Source organism: Rhinoraja longicauda, chromosome 32, assembly GCF_053455715.1.
Source record: "Rhinoraja longicauda isolate Sanriku21f chromosome 32, sRhiLon1.1, whole genome shotgun sequence".
Lineage (NCBI taxonomy): Eukaryota > Metazoa > Chordata > Chondrichthyes > Rajiformes > Arhynchobatidae > Rhinoraja > Rhinoraja longicauda.
Genome location: NC_135984.1, coordinates 11,004,797 through 11,022,112, shown reverse-complemented (window position 1 = coordinate 11,022,112; position 17,316 = coordinate 11,004,797). Strand labels below are relative to the sequence as shown.

General features: G+C 48.9%; 1 protein-coding gene across 2 annotated transcripts in view; it reads right to left on the bottom strand.

Moving 5' to 3' along the window:
- Positions 1-17,316, bottom strand: part of alg9 (ALG9 alpha-1,2-mannosyltransferase) — a 166,529-nt gene that overhangs the window by 77,874 nt on the left and 71,339 nt on the right. The window contains exons 4-8 of one of the 2 annotated variants that reach the window (XM_078426917.1): positions 16,620-16,690; positions 13,671-13,759; positions 10,863-10,998; positions 9,385-9,472; positions 7,988-8,093 (exon numbers count right to left, since the gene is read on the bottom strand). In XM_078426917.1, coding sequence (XP_078283043.1) covers positions 7,988-8,093; positions 9,385-9,472; positions 10,863-10,998; positions 13,671-13,759; positions 16,620-16,690 — 490 coding nt within the window. The remainder of the gene's footprint in view (positions 1-7,987; positions 8,094-9,384; positions 9,473-10,862; positions 10,999-13,670; positions 13,760-16,619; positions 16,691-17,316) is intronic. The other variant, XM_078426918.1, reaches the window with a different exon arrangement.

The following is a 17,316-nucleotide window of genomic DNA, read 5'->3' as shown; positions in this document are numbered from 1 at the left end:
GTGGCAGGTTTACAGTGGGTGTAAGCGTCTCTTCGGGTAGTGGATAACAAGGCTGCAGAAACTCCAAAGATCCATCAGAAACGATTCTATCAAAGAGGAATGGAAGTGAAGAAACTCATCCCGAAGGTCAATCAGCTGCAAGAAGGAGATGAAAGATGAGATCGAGGGACGTTGCAGACGGACGAACGGTGGTGTTACCATTTTCAATCATTCCACATACAGCAGTGATGGGGGTTCAGAATGAAAATGAAGAACCTCTTCTTTGAAAAAGATACAAGAAGCAAAACTATAGATCAGATAAACCTACTTATTTGCTGATTAACTACCGAGCTCTGGAGCAACCAGAGTGGAGTGTGGTGTTCCCAGCCTTAAGCCAGAAGAGTTGGATTTAAGATTTAGGAAGCCTCCTCAAAAACACCTATTTGGAAAGTTACATTCTAGGAGTAAATACACAGAATCGGAGGAACTCAAAGAATGGAAGGGGGTCCTAATGGGAGGCAGGGTGGGAGGAAGGGTAGTTGAGATAGTTGTGGGAGTTCAGACAACCCTCATCCTGGAGAAAGCAAAGATAGACCTGCCCTGGTCTGAATCTTTCACCCACCAGCCCCTGTATTCAACATAGAAACATAGAAAATAGGTGCAGGAGTAGGCCATTCGGCCCTTCGAGCCTGCACCGCCATTCAATATGATCATGGCTGATCATCCAGCTCAGTAGCCTGTACCTGCCTTCTCTCCATACCCCCTGATCCCTTTAGAAAAAAGGGCCACATCTAACTCCCTCTTAAATATAGCCAATGAACTGGCCTCAACTACCTTCTGTGGCAGAGAATTCCACAGACTCACCACTCTCTGTGTGAAGAAATGTTTTCTCATCTCGGTCCTAAAAGACTTCCCCCTTATCCTTAAGCTGTGACCCCTGGTTCTGGACTTACACAACATCGGGAACAATCTTCCCGCATCTAGCCTCTCCAACCCCTTAAGAATTTTATATGTTTCTATAAGATCCCCCCTCAGTCTTCTAAATTCCAGCGAGTACAAGCCCAGTCTATCCAGTCTTTCCTCATATGAAAGTCCCGCTATCCCAGGGATCAATCTGGTGAACATTTTCTGTACTCCCTCTAAGGCAAGAACGTCTTTCCTCAGGTTAGGAGACCAAAACTGCACACAATACTCCAGGTGCGGTCTCACCAAGGCCCTGTACAACTGCAGCAGAACCTCCCTGCTCCTAAACTCAAATCCTCTTGCTATGAATGCCAACATACCATTCGCTTTCTTCACTGCCTGCTGCACCTGCATGCTTGCTTTCAATGACTGGTGCACCATGACACCCAGGTCACGTTGCATCTCCCCTTCTCCCAATCGGTCACCATTCAGGTAAACAGATCATGCTTTGCAATTTCAATCATCTCTAACAAAATTCCAACTCCAGACACATTTTCCCCAGCATTCAGAAGGAGCCATTCTCTCTGTGACTCACTTTTCCACTTTCTGTCTTCCACTTTTCCACTTTGCACCAGCCACTCCCCTTCTTGTACGTCTATCATATACAACCTTAGGGGACGCAACACATTCTCTTTTATCACTTTCCTTTCCACCATCCTGATAAGGCAGTGATTCATTTGCACCTCTTCTGATCTAGTGCTCGCAATGTGGCCTCTACATGGGAGAAACCAAATGCAGTTTAAGTGACTGCTTCATCTCCTGTGTTCAGTCCACATAAATAACCCTATTCACAGGAACGCTAACCCAAACCCTATTTTCCTGTTGCCTACCATTGTAATTCTTCATCCCATTTCCACTCTGGCTTGGGTCAGTAAAAACAAACTGCTGGAGTAACTCAGCAGGACAGGCAGCATCACTGGAGAGAAGGAATGGGTGACATTTTGGGTCGAGACCCTTCTTCAGACTAATGACAGGGGCATGAGCGGTACAGAGCCTTCAGCATTTTGTGTCTACCTTCAATTTAGACCAGCATCTGCAGTTCTTTCCCACGCATGATAAGACCAGTGCAAGCTTAAGGAACAGCATTTGTTTGAGTACATTGTAAACTGCTGGACTCATTTCTACAATTTCTGGTAAGTCGCTCTCTCTTTCTGAACCATGTTGCATTTTATTCTTGCCTTTGGGGCAGCCAAAGGCAAGTTTATTCTGCCAAAAAAGGAAGTTACTGTTTCCTTCAGGTTGTTGGGAAAGAATATTTCTTCCAACCACTTCCCCACCGTTAAACTGAGTCACACAGCCCAGAGGATCTGAATTTGACCTGAGGTGTCCAATGAATTTACAATATGGAGACATTCACAAGGTAGCGCAGTGGTAGAGTTGCTGCTTTACAGCGAATGCAGCGCCGGAGACCCAGGTTCGATCCTGACTACGGGTGCTGCACTGTAAGGAGTTTGTACGTTCTCCCCGTGACCTGCGTGGGTTTTCTCCGAGATCTTCGGTTTCCTCCCACACTCCAAAGACGTACAGGTATGTAGGTTAATTGGCTGGGTAAATGTAAAAATTGTCCCTAGTGGGTGTAGGATAGTGTTAATGTACGGGGATCGCTGGGCGGCACGGACTTGGAGGGCCGAAAAGGCCTGTTTCCGGCTGTATATATATGATATGATATGGATGGGTGGGGAATGATCGACGAGGTGGAACCAAGCTTTCTGTACTGTACTGTAAATAGACACAAGATGCAGGAGTAACTCAGTGGGACAGGCAGCATCTCCGGATAGAAGGAATGGGTGACGTTTCGGGTCGATACCCTTCTTCAGACTGAGAGTCCGAGGAGAGAGAAATGAGAGATATGGAAGGGTAAGGTGTGAAAACGAGAGATCAAAGGGGACGAAACTCAAGGAAAATGTAGAATGGATCATTGTTAGCTAGGGAAAGGTGACAGAGGCGTACAATGTCAAATTTAATCAGGGCATGATACGTCCAGAGATGCTGCCTGTCCCACTGAGTTACTCGAGCATTTTATGTCTATCTTTGGTGTAAACAAACGGCTGCAGTTCCTTCCTGCACGTTTCTGTAACTGTAAGCAGGTTATGGTGTGGTGGTTCAGGGAATGGACTGCAGTAGCTGTGGCTCCTTTTCCTGGTCTGGGGCCTTCAACCACGGGCCCCCCAAGAATCCACATCTGGACCTCACCAATTTCGGCGAGACCAAGTGTAGACTCGGTGACCATTTTTTGCTGTGTGCCAAGGGCTGCAGGATCTCCCAGTTGCTGACCATTTTAACTCCTCTTCCCATTCCCATCCTGACCTTTCAGTCCTGGGCCTTCTCCACTGTCAGAGTGAGACCACACACAAAATGGAGGAACAGGACCACTTATTCCGCTTGGGAAACTTACAACCCAACGATATTAACATTGAATTCTTCAATTTCAAGTAATACCTCACCCCTCTCCTTTTCCCCAACTTTATCCCAGTGCACACACATTTCTTCTCCTCCATACATTCACCTTCCATCCCTACGTCTCATATTCCCTTTTATCCTCCTTTTCCCCCCTTTCCCCAAACCCACCATCTGGTTTTTCATTTCACTCCTTATCTGACCCCCTTTTGCCTCCATTTCAACCTCTAGCCTTTGACACCTACACCCATTTCCAACCCCCCTCCTCACCTGTATCCACCTATCACTTGCCAGGCTTTGCCCTGTCCTCATCTCTCTTTTCCAGCTTTCTCCCCCACCCCCCCCCCCCTTACTCGATCAGCCTGGTCCCTCCACAGATGCTGCCTGACCCACTGAGTTCCTCCAGCGCGGTGTTTTTTGCTCAAGATTCCAGCATCTGCTGTCTCTTGTGTTTCTACACGGCTACGTTGTTTTCTTGGCACTGGAGCCCATGTTTCGTAAATGACACCAAGACAATAGACAATAGGTGCAGGAGTAGACCATTCAGCCCTTCGAGCCAGCACCACCATTCAATGTGATCATGGCTGATCATTCTCAATTAGTACCCCGTTCTTGCCTTCTCCCCATACCCCCTGACTCCGCTATCCTTAAGAGCTTTATCAAGCTCTCTCTTGAATGCATTCAGAGAATTGGCCTCCACTGCCTTCTGAGGCAGAGAATTCCACAGACTTACAACTCTGTGACTGAAAAAGTATTTCCTCATCTCCGTTCTAAATGGCCTACCCCTTACTCTTAATCTGTGGCCCCTGGTTCTGGACTCCCCCAACATTGGCACTCTCTCAGAATCAAGATTTGGCTGGCTAAAGTTGAGATCTTAACTTTGGACTGCACTCGTGAGCTGGTATTGGTTTTTAACAATGCCCTATTTATGGCAAATCTAAATACAGCTCCACAGTTCCAAGATTGCTCACTGCACCTCAGATTATACAGTCTAATCAGTGGGTGGCGATGATGAGAAAATGATCCTGTCAAAGGGCCTCAGATGACATCACATGCCACGATCGTAAAGATGGAGCTGCTGAAACAATCACTCCCACACTCAGTGTGTGTGTGCGTGTGCGTGTGTGTACTAGTACGAGTGTGTGTGTGTACTAGTACGAGTGTGTGTATATATACACACATACAGCAACATTATTTTACATGTATATGAATGTATATATAAACAATATGTACAATATATACAAACACATGTACACACACAGCAGCATTATTTGTGTCTGCATGTATATATACGTGCTTGTGTGTACATAAACGTGCGTATGTGTATATATATATACATATATATATATGTGTAGTATATACATATATATATATCATTTATATGTAGTATATATGAAGAAGGGTCTCGACCCGAAACGTCACCCATTCCTTCTCTCCCGAGATGCTGCCTGACCTGCTGAGTTACTCCAGCATTTTGTGAATATATATATATATATATAGTATATGTAGTGTGTATATATATAATATATATATATATCCAGCATTTTGTCTACATCCTACATTTATATATATACTAGCACAAGTGTGCCCGTTGGGCCCGTCCTCGTAGGGTTTCCATTGTAACCGGGAGGGGAGTGGGGGGGAGGAAAGGGGGAGGGTTGGGGGAGGGAAGGGGGAGGGAGGAGGGGAGGGGGAGGGAGGGAGGGGTGAGGGGAGGGGGAAGGGGGGGAGGGAGAGGGGAGGGAGGGGGGGAGGGAGAGGGGAGGGAGGGGGGTAGGGGGGTAGGGGGGAGGGAGGGGGGAGAGAGGGGGGATGGGAGGGGGGAGGGAGAGGGGAGGGAGGGGGTAGGGGGAGGGGGAGGGGGTAGGGGGAGGGGGAGGGAGGGAGGAGTGGAGGGAGGAGGGGAGGGGGAGGGAGGGGGGCAGGGGAGGGGGGAAAAGGGGGAGGGAGAGGGGAGGGAGGGGGGTAGGGGTGGAGGGGGGAGGGAGGGGGGAGGGGGAGGGGGGAGGGAGGGGGGGAGGGGAAGGGGGGAGGGAGGGTGACCTCCCCTTTTCCCAGTACCCCTCTTTCCCCGTTGGGCCCGTCCTCGTAGGTTTTCCATTGTAATCGGGAGGGGAGTGGGGGGGAGGGGTGAGGGGAGGATATATAATTATATATATAAATGTAGGATGTAGACAAAATGCTGGAGGAACTCAGCCGGACAGGCAGCATCTCTGGAGAGTATGAATGGGTGATGTTTCGGGTCGAGACCCTTCTTCAGACCTGTTTGTGTGTGCCTGTATATGTTTGTGCGTGTGTGCATGTGTATATACATACACGCGTTTGTGCGTATATACACAGACATAAACACATATACAAGTTCGATACAGATGCTGGCTGACCCACTGAGTTTCCTCTGGCATTTTGTGTTTTTGTGCCTCCTTTAACTGCAGGTCCTGACTCCTCTTTCAAGAGGATGCAAAAGACACAGTAGATGTAAAGAGCAGGGAGTCCCTGCCAGTGTCCCTGGGTCAACATCTCCTTCACCAACAATATTCACCCAACGACCACGATGACAACGTTGCTAGTGGGAGCTTGCTGTGCACATTTGGCTGCATGTTTCCTGCATTATTTGCATGTTTACCGCAGTCCCCAAAAAGCACCTTTGGATGTCCTGGAAACCTGCTTCATAAATTGAAGTCACTTGTTTTGAATAAATAAGTGAACAGTTCATAACACACAAGTTTTTGCTCAATGTGGGGGTGAGGTGGGCATGAGGAATCTCGTTCGTGTTTGTGGAGGAATCTCTACGATTGAGCAGCTTCTTCTGTGCAAAAAGGCACCGATACTTTCAACAGCTTTTGAATGGATTTGCTGAGAAGCTGTGCCCGATTATAAATAACAACTTGCCTCCATATAAATAGTCATTCTTAGTCATCTAAATCGGGTTACGCTTGGGTGGTAGATTAACACAGTGATTAATAAAGTTTATTTTTAGTGATAAACACACTTTCGGCAGCGTGAGGCAAATTGCACTCCGTAAATGACTCAAGAATTATTTTTTGCAAGCTCAGTCCATCGTCTGGAGACTGGGGGTGGAGGGGGTGGGGGAGAGATGTAGAGGGGGTGGGGGGGAGAGGTGGGGGAGAAGAGTGCAGGGGATGAGAGAGGTGTAGGGAGTGAGGGTAGAAATTGCCACTATGGCTGTGACTTGGTGCTGGATTATTGGTTGTATCACAAATGGAAACTTGCATGTCAGTGTCTGCATCTGTTGGTGTGTGTGTGTGTGTGCGTGTGTGCATGCGTGTGTGTGTGTGTGTGTGCGTGTGCGTGTGCGTGTGCGGATTGTGTTAGTGTACGGGGTAAATCGCTGGTCGGCGCGGACCCGGTGGGCCAAAGGGCCTATTTCCGCGCTGTATCTCTGAAAAAGTCTAAAGTCCCAGAAACATCCTAACCTTCTCTGCACTTTGTCCAGCCCTGCCACAGACTGATGCCACACTTGAGGCAAGAGACTGCGACTGTGGAACAGATCACACATTTTGTGTGTTTTTGGGGTTGGGTGGTTTGAGTGCCTATTTAATGCTTTTATTGTTGGACTGTGTTTTGGGGGGTTTTTGGGGTTGGGTAATTTTTGGGTGCCTGTTTAGTGCTTTTATTGTTGGACTGTGGGTGATTGAATTAACATTTTGTTCAAGATGGCCGCGCCGTTGTGTTTGGCTGCCTGCCACTGTATGTTTCTTTTTTTTTCCTAGTCAGATGTGCAGCACTTTGGTCAACGTGGGTTGTTTTTAAATGTGCTATACAAATAAATTGACTTGACTTGACAAGTTTGCGAACAATAATTGCCCACTCACTCACGGCTCAGCGGGGCCATCGTGTGGTCAGGTGGTGCACTGCAGCACGACAACATGAGCATTCAATCTTCAACATTAACCTTTGAATAAGTGAATAAAAAGAGTGATTCTTTATGGTTACATGTGACATGTCACGTGAGATTCTTTGTTTTAAGTGCCCACGGTAGCCATAGAGTCGCCACCTGAGAATGTCTAGGCCACTAATAACAACTCTGACAAATTTAATTATCCAGGTTTGGCAATTCCACATTTCCCAATAGATTAATGAAGAGATCCAGCCATTTGTAAAGCAGAATCAACATTCAGCTGGTGCCCCACAATCAATCCAAGATATTATCTACAAGAACTGCTTGGTGTATTATTTTAGGTAGACAAATTAGTAAAATGGTTTCTCTTACTTCCTGAAGGTATTTATTCACAAAATGCTGGAGTAACTCAGCGGGTCAGGCAGCATCTCAGGAGAGAAGGAATGGGCGATGTTTCGGGTCGAGACCCTTCTTCACACTGAAGAAGGGTAAGGGTCTCGACCCGAAACGTCGCCCATTCCTTCTCTTCTGAGATGCTGCCTGACCTGCTGAGTTACTCCAGCATTTTGTGAATAAATACCTTCGATTTGTACCAGCATCTGCAGTTATTTTCTTACACTTCTCTTACATCCTGGTTCAGTGTGACAATGAAACTCTTGTGGCGACTTAACACAACTCCGGAACTGAGCAGTGCATCGCATAATTAAACTGGGCACCTTTATCAGACGCGACCCAGTAGCGGCGGTGGGTGCTGATGGGGGCGGTGTAAGGGAGAGGGGAGAGCCTCACCGTAGATGTCGGGGCCATGGGGGGTGAAGACGTTGTAGACAATGATGCCCAGCGGAGCCACCACCAGTCGCCCATAGTAGTAGCTGTCCACTGCCACCAGAGGGAGCTGTGAACCAGGAGACACGTCTACATTTAGATAGCGCCTTACCCAGCCTCCCACCACCTCAAAGCTTCACAACAGACGAAGGACTTCTGGGGGGACAGTCGTTGTTGCAATTTGGGGGCCGTGGCACCGCAAGCCCTGGCCAACAGCAAGGGGTCAGGGCACATCTGTGCTACATTTCCGGGACACCACGAGAAATCTATCGCATCGGCGTCCCGGCATCTCCTGTGTCAACAGGTATCTCTAAATGTAACAGCAGCTCCAACTGGTCTCTGATGGGTCTCTACTCCTCACCCACCAGGCATTTGCACCCAGCTCCACCCCACCCCCACTGGGCTCCATCTGCCTGCCACCAGCCACTTCCCCCCCCACCCCCGCAACCTGTCAGCAACCCACCTCACCCCTCCCCCACCTGCCAGTCCTGCCTCACCCCAGTAGCCCCCCACCCCTTCATATCCACTGTCTTCCTGCAACACACTCAGTCCAGATGCAGGGACTCGACCTGAATCTGCAACCTTCCCTCTGCCTCCATGGATGCTGCCTGACTACTATTGTTTGTTTGGTGTGTGTGTATATATATATATATATGTGTGTGTGTGTACTTGTGTTTACACTGAACTTTTTCTCTCTCTCGTTTATCCTATTGTTTACAGTGTGCTATGTTTATATATTCTGTTGTGCTGCAGCAAATACAATTTCATTGTTCTATCTGGGACATATGACAATGAAACGCTCCTGACACGCTGAATCACTGTACCTCGCTCGGTACACGTGACAACAATCTAAACTAAACTGAACTATTTTCAAATCTGTAGCGGTACTTTTAGGTGAACGAATTTAAACAGGCAGCTTTGAAGTGCAACAAGTCAGTTGCTCTCCAGTGGTCGAGCAGGGAAGCACGGTTCACACACCAACAGCAAGGCTGTCAATAGGTGTAGGAGGAGGCCATTCGGCCCTTCGAGCCAGCACCGCCATTCAATGTGATCATGGCTGATCATTCTCAATCAGTACCCCGTTCCTGCCTTCTCCCCATACCCCCTGACTCCGCTATCCTTAAGAGCTCTATCTAGCTCTCTCTTGAATGCATTCAGAGAATTGGGATCCACTGCCTTCTGAGGCAGAGAATTTGATTGAGAACACAAAAGGAATCAGCTCCTGAGGTGTCTGGGGGGGATGCTATTTGCTTCACCTGCTCTGGTTTCATTTACGACACTCTGTGAGTGGCCAAGTGCAGTGATCCAGACCTCGGCTGGTAAAGGTAATTCTGTGTATAATCTTCCCCTTCCACACCTACCAGGAAAAGCAGGAGAGCCACAACTGTCCAGGTAATAAAACTCTGCAGCCTCCTCTTCAGTATCAGCAGGTCAAACGCTATCGGCAGCCTGCAGAAAGAGAACAAGTCATTAGATCACACAAGGAACTGCAGATGCTGGTCTCTAAAAAATAGCCATAAAGTGCTGGAGTAACTCAGCGGGTCAGGCAGCATCGCTGGAGAACATGGATAGGTGAAGTTAGACACAAAATGCTAGAGTAACTCAGAGCGACAGGCAGCATCGATGGAGAGGAATGGGTGATGTTTCGGGTCGAGACCCTTCTTCAAATGCTACCTGTCCCGCTGAGTTACTCCAGCATTTTCTGCCTATTTTTGGTTTAAACCAGCATCTGCAGTTCCTTCCTATGGATAGGTGACGTGTTGGGTTGGACCCTGCCCAAAAGCCCAGCAGGGTCCGGACCCAATACGTCACCTATCCATGTTCTCCAGAGATGCTGCCTGACCCGCTGAGTTACTCCAGCACTCTGTGAAACGTCAACTATCCATGTTCTCCAGAGATGCTGCCTGTCCCGCTGAGCTACTCCAGCACTCTGTGTCTATTTTTTTAAAGTTATTGGATTAACTTTGTTAATATCTATTACCAAGAAACATTATGAGACAACTCAGAAAACAGCCTGTTGAATAAACGCAGCAAAGCTCAAGGCAAACAGAAGACCAGGTGGGGTTTTCTCCACAGGTATGAATGCAAAGTGTTGTGAACACTGAAACAAGCTTCACACAACAGGAGAAGCACGACTGGCTGGGACACGTGGTATTAATTGATCAGAGCACTTTATGTTATGGTCTGCATTCCTACAGTGTACCGGTTCCTAAAGAGTTAAAAACTAGATTTTCAGATTTTTTTGAATTTTAATTCTTAATTTTTGAATTAGAATTTTAGTTTATTACATTACAAGTTTGTTACAAAATCACAGACAGAAGAGGGGATTGAATGGCAGTGTGGACCCGATGGGCTGAATGGCCTAATTCTGCTCCTATGTTTTATGGTCTAGGTGTGACCATGTTTTATGGTCCTGTGGTGCTGTATCATTCAGCAACCCCACGCACTGATCCGAGGTTGACCAGTGTAGTCAATAGTCGTTTATTTGTCACATACACATAAATGTGCAGTGAAATGAAAAATTACCCGCAGTTCAACAATAAGACCAATAAGAATAATCAATAAAAATGCAATAACACACACAATCATAACCAACAGCAAACAAAACAAACATCCATCACAGTGAGTCTCCTCCAGTCCCTCCTCACTGTGATGGAAGGCCAGAATGTCTTTTTCTCTTCCCCTGCCGTCTTCTCCCGTGGTCAGGCTGTTGGAGTTGCCACGTCGGGGCGGTCGGGGCCCCCGACAATGAAGCCCCCCCCCGGGTGGTGGTAAATCCGGCGGCCTATTTCACCACCGGACAGTGAAAGCAGGGAGCCGCGTTGGAGGGGGTTCTTACCCGAGGACAGCGCTGAAGGGCCATCCGACGATGGCTCCGGCCGCCACGCCCAGCACCGCCACTGCGTCTTGCTCCGTGAACCAGCCCGTCATGGCGATCAGCGTGGTGTACATGCAGAAGCTGCTGGGAAGCAAGGCTGCAAGAGAGAACAATGGGCCACAGTCCTGGTGGGTGAGGGGTAGACATCGGGCAGGGACGGCACCAAGGGCAGTGAGGGGGGGATACATGGAGCAGCTACCCAAGGGCAGTGTAGGGGGAGGGAAGAGAGAGATGGGGCAGGGACACCAATGACAGTAGGGGAGGTGTTGGGGGAGGTTCACTCACCCCGTCCCACCCAAACCACCTCCCTTCCAAACTACCTCCTCCCACCCAAACCACCTCCCTTCCAAACCACCTCCTCCCATCCAAACCACCTCCTCCCACCCAAACCACCTCCTCCCACCCAAACCACCTCCTCCCACCCAAACCACCTCCCTTCCAAACTACCTCCTCCCACCCAAACCACCTCCTCCCACCCAAACCACCTCCTCCCACCCAAACCACCTCCCTTCCAAACTACCTCCTCCCACCCAAACCACCTCCTCCCATCCAAACCACCTCCTCCCACCCAAACCACCTCCTCCCATCCAAACCACCTCCTCCCATCCAAACCACCTCCTCCCATCCAAACTACCTCCTCCCACCCAAACCACCTCCTCCCATCCAAACCACCTCCTCCCATCCAAACCACCTCCTCCCATCCAAACCACCTCCCTTCCAAACTACCTCCTCCCACCCAAACCACCTCCTCCCATCCAAACCACCTCCTCCCATCCAAACCACCTCCTCCCATCCAAACCACCTCCTCCCATCCAAACTACCTCCTCCCATCCAAACCACCTCCTCCCATCCAAACTACCTCCTCCCACCCAAACCACCTCCTCCCATCCAAACCACCTCCTCCCATCCAAACCACCTCCTCCCATCCAAACCACCTCCTCCCATCCAAACCACCTCCTCCCATCCAAACCACCTCCTCCCATCCAAACTACCTCCTCCCACCCAAACCAGCTCCTCCCACCAAAACTACCTCCTCCCATCCAAACCACCTCCTCCCATCCAAACTACCTCCTCCCACCCAAACCACCTCCTCCCCAGGTACTTTCCCCTTCAACCACAGGAGATGAACACCTGCCTGTGTACCTCCTCTCTCACTTCCATCCAGGGACACCAGCAGTCCTTCTAGGTGAGACAGAGGTTCACATGCACCTCCTCTAACCTCATCTACTGCATCCGGTGTTCCCGATGTGGCCTCCTGTACAGTATGCTTTCCCCTTGCATTTAACCTCCAAAAACCCACTACCTCACTCTTTCCCAGATTAAACAACGTCTGCCACTTCTCCACCCAAATTTCCAACTGGTCCATATCCTGCCATATTCTTTGACAACCTTCCTCATGATCCTCACCTCTACTTATTAACCAGAACTACATTTTTTCCCTGATCCTTTATATATATATCGTGCTGGGACCTCTTGTCTGTAGTATATATATTATATTATACAGGGGCGTGGCTGTGTTCTGCAGCTGCAGCTCACCGGCAGTCTCTCCGTTTTTTTTTTGTGTTTTTTTGTCATTGTTGATGTTAAATGTACGTTTTGTTTTATTTTTAATTCTGTGTATGTAGGGGGGTGGTGGGGGGGTTGGGGGAAACCTTTTTTTAAATCTCCTCCTCAACGGAGATGCGACCTTTACCGTGTCGTATCTCCGTTCGCGCTACGGCCTAACATCGTGGAGTCGGCGGCCTCCAGCTGGGATCGACCTCGAAGACTCCGGTCGCAGGGCCTGGACTTACCATCTCGGAGGCTTCGGCCGTGGGCCCTGCAGACCGCAACATCGGGAGTTCGCAGGTCCCTGGCTGGCGACCGGCTTTTGGGAGCTCCAGCCGTAGCAGCTTCGACCGCCCCGAAGCGCGAGGTTTGATCAACCCGCCCGCAGGCCCTTCATCACCCTGCGTGGCTCGGCCGCAGCACTTTACATCGCCCGGTGGGGGCTCAGGACTCTCATCGCCCTGCGTGGCTCGGCCGCGGCATTTTCCATCGCCCGGTGGGGGCTCAGGACTTTCATCGGCCTGCTCGGCTCGACCCTGGGACTTTCCATCGCCCGGTGGGGGCTTCAAGGGGTTGGGAGCCTCGACTGCCTCGTGGCGCCACGGGAGAAGAAGGAGGAGGAGATAAGACTTTGCCTTCCATCACAGTGAGGGTATGCCTAGAGCAATCACTGTGATGGCTGTTTTGTGTAAAAAATTGTATCTGTGTGTCTTGTGTTCTTTAATGTCTACTGCTGGACCCTGACGTGAGAGGACGCTGGCGTTGAGTATTCGCCGCTTTTCCGTCAGGATAGTTTGTCTGTTTGTCTGTTTGTTTCTATGTTAATTGTATTTGTAAAGCGCTTTGTGCATGTGTTAAGGCGCTATATAAAATAAATATATTATTATTATTATTATTATTATATATATATATATACGACAACAAACAGAGGCAGCAGAAGCAGAAGCAGCTTCATAACTTCTGTTGCCTCAAACGCAAGAAGAAGAACCAGGACATTTCACGGACCCTTTTGGCCCACCTGATCCCCCATTTAAGTTTTCTCCTGCTTCCTTTATATTCCTCAGGGCCTTGCTTGATTTCAGCTTCCAAAACCCTACATCTGCTAACTGACGAAGACAAACAAGGAAGGTCCAATCTCTCCCAGATTCTAACTTCCCCCGACCCTGTCTCATCCTGGGCGTTACTCTGTCCGTTTGGACAAACCCCCCCCCCATGACTTACCCGCAGCGGAGCAGAACATCCCTGTGCTCAAAACCAAGAACGCCAACATCAGTCGCCCCACGTGGAGACCAAACTTCTTGCAAACGGCTCTAGAACACAAACCAGCAGACTCCCCGTTAGTACCAAGGGGTGCTGAGAGAAAGAAACTGTGCTCTGCCCCAGTCATTAACAATCGTCTAAACATCACGACTCATTTGTTCAAGGTAGGGAGGTCAGTGACAGTGGGGGCTGACAATGAATACCACAGGATGTAGACCAGTTGGAAATTTGGGTGGAGAATTGGCAGACGGAGATTAATCTGGACAAGTGTGAGCTGTTGTGTTTTTCAAGAATAAATGCATTGGGTTTATGACAGGTCCAACCCATTTAAAAAATGTAATCAAAAATAATTTATTCAATTATTTACAGTAATATGTACAATACTAAATGATTCAAAACAAAGCTCACCACCAAGTAAAACAAATATATATATATATATATATATTCCTTTATTTGTCCCACACCGGGGAAATGTACAAATATTCTTAAATTACTATTTCCCCATCCTTGTTAAGGACGCATTTTACACCCCGCGGTGCCCAGTGGTCCCGGAAAATCCCCAGGGTGCCCGTGGACAGCGCGTGATCCCTCTCTAAACCCACCCGGGTCCGGACCTGGAACCCTGGAAAAGGGGCAGGCAGCCGGCTCGGGCAGAGCCCTCTTCCGCCTGGCACCGTGGTTCGCGAATGGCCAGCTTGGCCAGGCCCAGGAGCAACCCAACCAGGACATCTTCAGCCCCACCCCCTCCCCTACGTACAGGGTGTGCAAAGATGAGGATGGTGGGTGTGAAGTGCAGCCAGATCGCGAGGAGTGGCCCCTTTTGTCCAATCCTGACCTACGCCAACGGAGTTGGCCATTGCTCGGTCCGAGGTTACATACCGGCCGCAGTGAGGATGGCAGGTTTCCTCCCTAGACAAGGTGAGGCAACCTGATGGATTTTAGACAATAGACAATAGGTGCAGGAGGAGGCCATTCGGCCCTTCGAGCCAGCACCGCCATTCAATGTGATCATGGCTGATCATTCACAATCAGTACCCCGTTCCTGCCTTCTCCCCATACCCCCTGACTTCGCTATCCTTAAGAGCTCTATCTAGCTCTCTCTTGAATGCATTCAGAGAACTGGCCTCCACTGCCTTCTGAGGCAGAGAATTCCTTAGATTTACAACTCTCTGACTGAAAAAGCTTTTCCTCATCTCCGTTCTAAATGGCCTACCCCTTATTCTTAAACTGTGGCCCCTGGTTCTGGACTCCCCCAACTTTGGGAACATGTTTCCTGCCTCTAACGTGTCCAACCCCTTAATAATCTTATATGTTTCGATAAGATCCCCTCTCATCCTTCTAAATTGCAGTGTATACAAGCCTAGTCGTTCCAGTCTTTCAACATATGACAGTCCCGCCGTTCCGGGAATTGACCTAGTAAACATCCTGCTAGTTTAGTAGTTGCTGTTACTAATTCCAAGTTGGTCGCAGATGGGGAGGGTGTGTGAGGAGGTTGGCCTAACTTTGCCTAAAAGAATGAACAAACGGAACAACGGACGGTGGATGTTTCAGCCCCTTGAAGCGGCCTTTAATAGCTGATAATCTCAGGATCACATCCCACTGCGTGACCAAGGCCTCCAAAATCTATTTGTTTCAACAAGGGAGCCTGGTTTTGTTTAGTGTGGATTAGAGATGCAGCTGAGAAACAGTCACTTTGGCCCACCGAGTCCGCACCGACCGGCGATCCCCGTACACTAGCACTATCCTACACACTAGGTTCAATTTACAATTTATAGGAGCCAAATTAACCTGCCATCCTGTAGGTCTTTGGAGTGTGGGAGGAAACCAGAGCACACGGGAAAAACCCACATGGTCACAGGGAGAACGTACAAAGTCTGTGCAGAGAGCACCCGTAGTCAGGATCGAACCGGGGATTCTGGCGCTGTAAGGGGGCAACTCTACCGCTGTGCCACCGTGCCGCCACCGGTGGGTCAGCTAATTCCAACGATTTAAAGCTCTCAGAGGGAAGAGATGTCTCCTCACCTCAGTGTCTTATGGTCATTCCAAGAACTTTAGAGTTTTTAGACTTTTAGAGCTACAACATGGAAACAGGCCTTTCTGCGCATCGAATCTGCGACAACCATCGATCACCCATTCACTAGTTCTATGTTATCCCACTTTCATGTCCTTCACACTAGGGGCAATTTACAGAGGCCAATCAACCTACAAACCTGCACGACCTTGGGATGTCGGAGGAAATCAGTGCAGCTGGAGGAAACCTATGCGGAAACCACAGGGAAAACGGGCAAAATCCACACGGACAGCACCCGAGATCAGGATGGAACCCGGGTCTCTGGCGCTACGAAGCAGCAGCTATCGTAGTACTATTGTGCTGCCCTTTGATGCCAACACCCAGGATTGTACCAGGGACCTTGGGATTCTTGTGATAGTGACTGCACTGTCCAGAGGCACCTATCTGTCGGTCCTGTCCTGCCAACCCCGCCAGCGAATTCACCACCCCATTGCACTGATCCAGCCTTCACAGCTCATTGTCCCAGCAATCGATTCCCATGGACCAAAGGATTTTAAAGGCTGGAGAAAATTACGAGGAAAACATGCAGGAGCCGACCTAGTATACTGCGGCTCAGTCAGCATCTAAAGGAATAGGTTAACACCGTGGTGAGAGCTGATCTCTCTCTCTCTGCACAAGATGTTTGCCCTCAACAATAGCACCGGAGAAATACAGCGATCTCCGTCCCAGTTCTGGAAATCCGTTTCATAATCCAGAATAAAATTTGCAAGTGAAGGGTTGGATGTCTGGGCCAATTTTCTCTCTCAGCCTTTTGAATTCACTGATTTAGTCTCCCGCATTCACAGTTTTTAATATTCTTATAAAGGCAGGAACACATTCGAGACATTACGCTGACTTACTTGTAAAAGTACAGCTCGCAAACACAGCAGAAAAAGGCCAAGAGACATCGCAAGAAATAGAAGACAAGTACCTGGAAACAGAAACACCCGTTGTGATATAGCCAACTGTGGGATTAAACATTAATTATCAATATGATATTAAACAGCATGTTTATTGTTGTCAATGCAGTTTCACAAACTGCCGTGCACTGCGCTCAACCTTTCTCTGCCCCTGAACGAAGCTCAACTACTGTGGATGCAGCACATTACAGGCCAGAAAGCATCGCCTGAGTCGGGGGAAATTACTGAAGATGATGAACAGTATCGACTCAACAACATGGGATAACTCAGGGGGTGGGGTGCATCTGTGGAGTTAAAATGGAGAATCCATGTTGAGGCAAGAACTTTCGTCCGGCCTGAAGAAAGGTCCCGTCCCAAATTATTGACTCTCCATGTTCTCCACAGCTGATGTCCAACCCGCTGAGTTCCACCAGCACTTTGGATTTTGCTCAAGATTCCAGCATCTGCAGTCTCTTGCATCTCTGGTCTGATAAGGGATAGTCATCGTAGCATTGTGCAGAGGAGGTCGTGTCTTACAGACTTTATGGCATTTATTGAGCAGGTGACGAACATGATTGATGACGATAGGACAGTGGATGTTTACCACGTGGTCCATGGAAGGTATTGCACTTTGCAAGGTCAACGTAAACGGAAATAG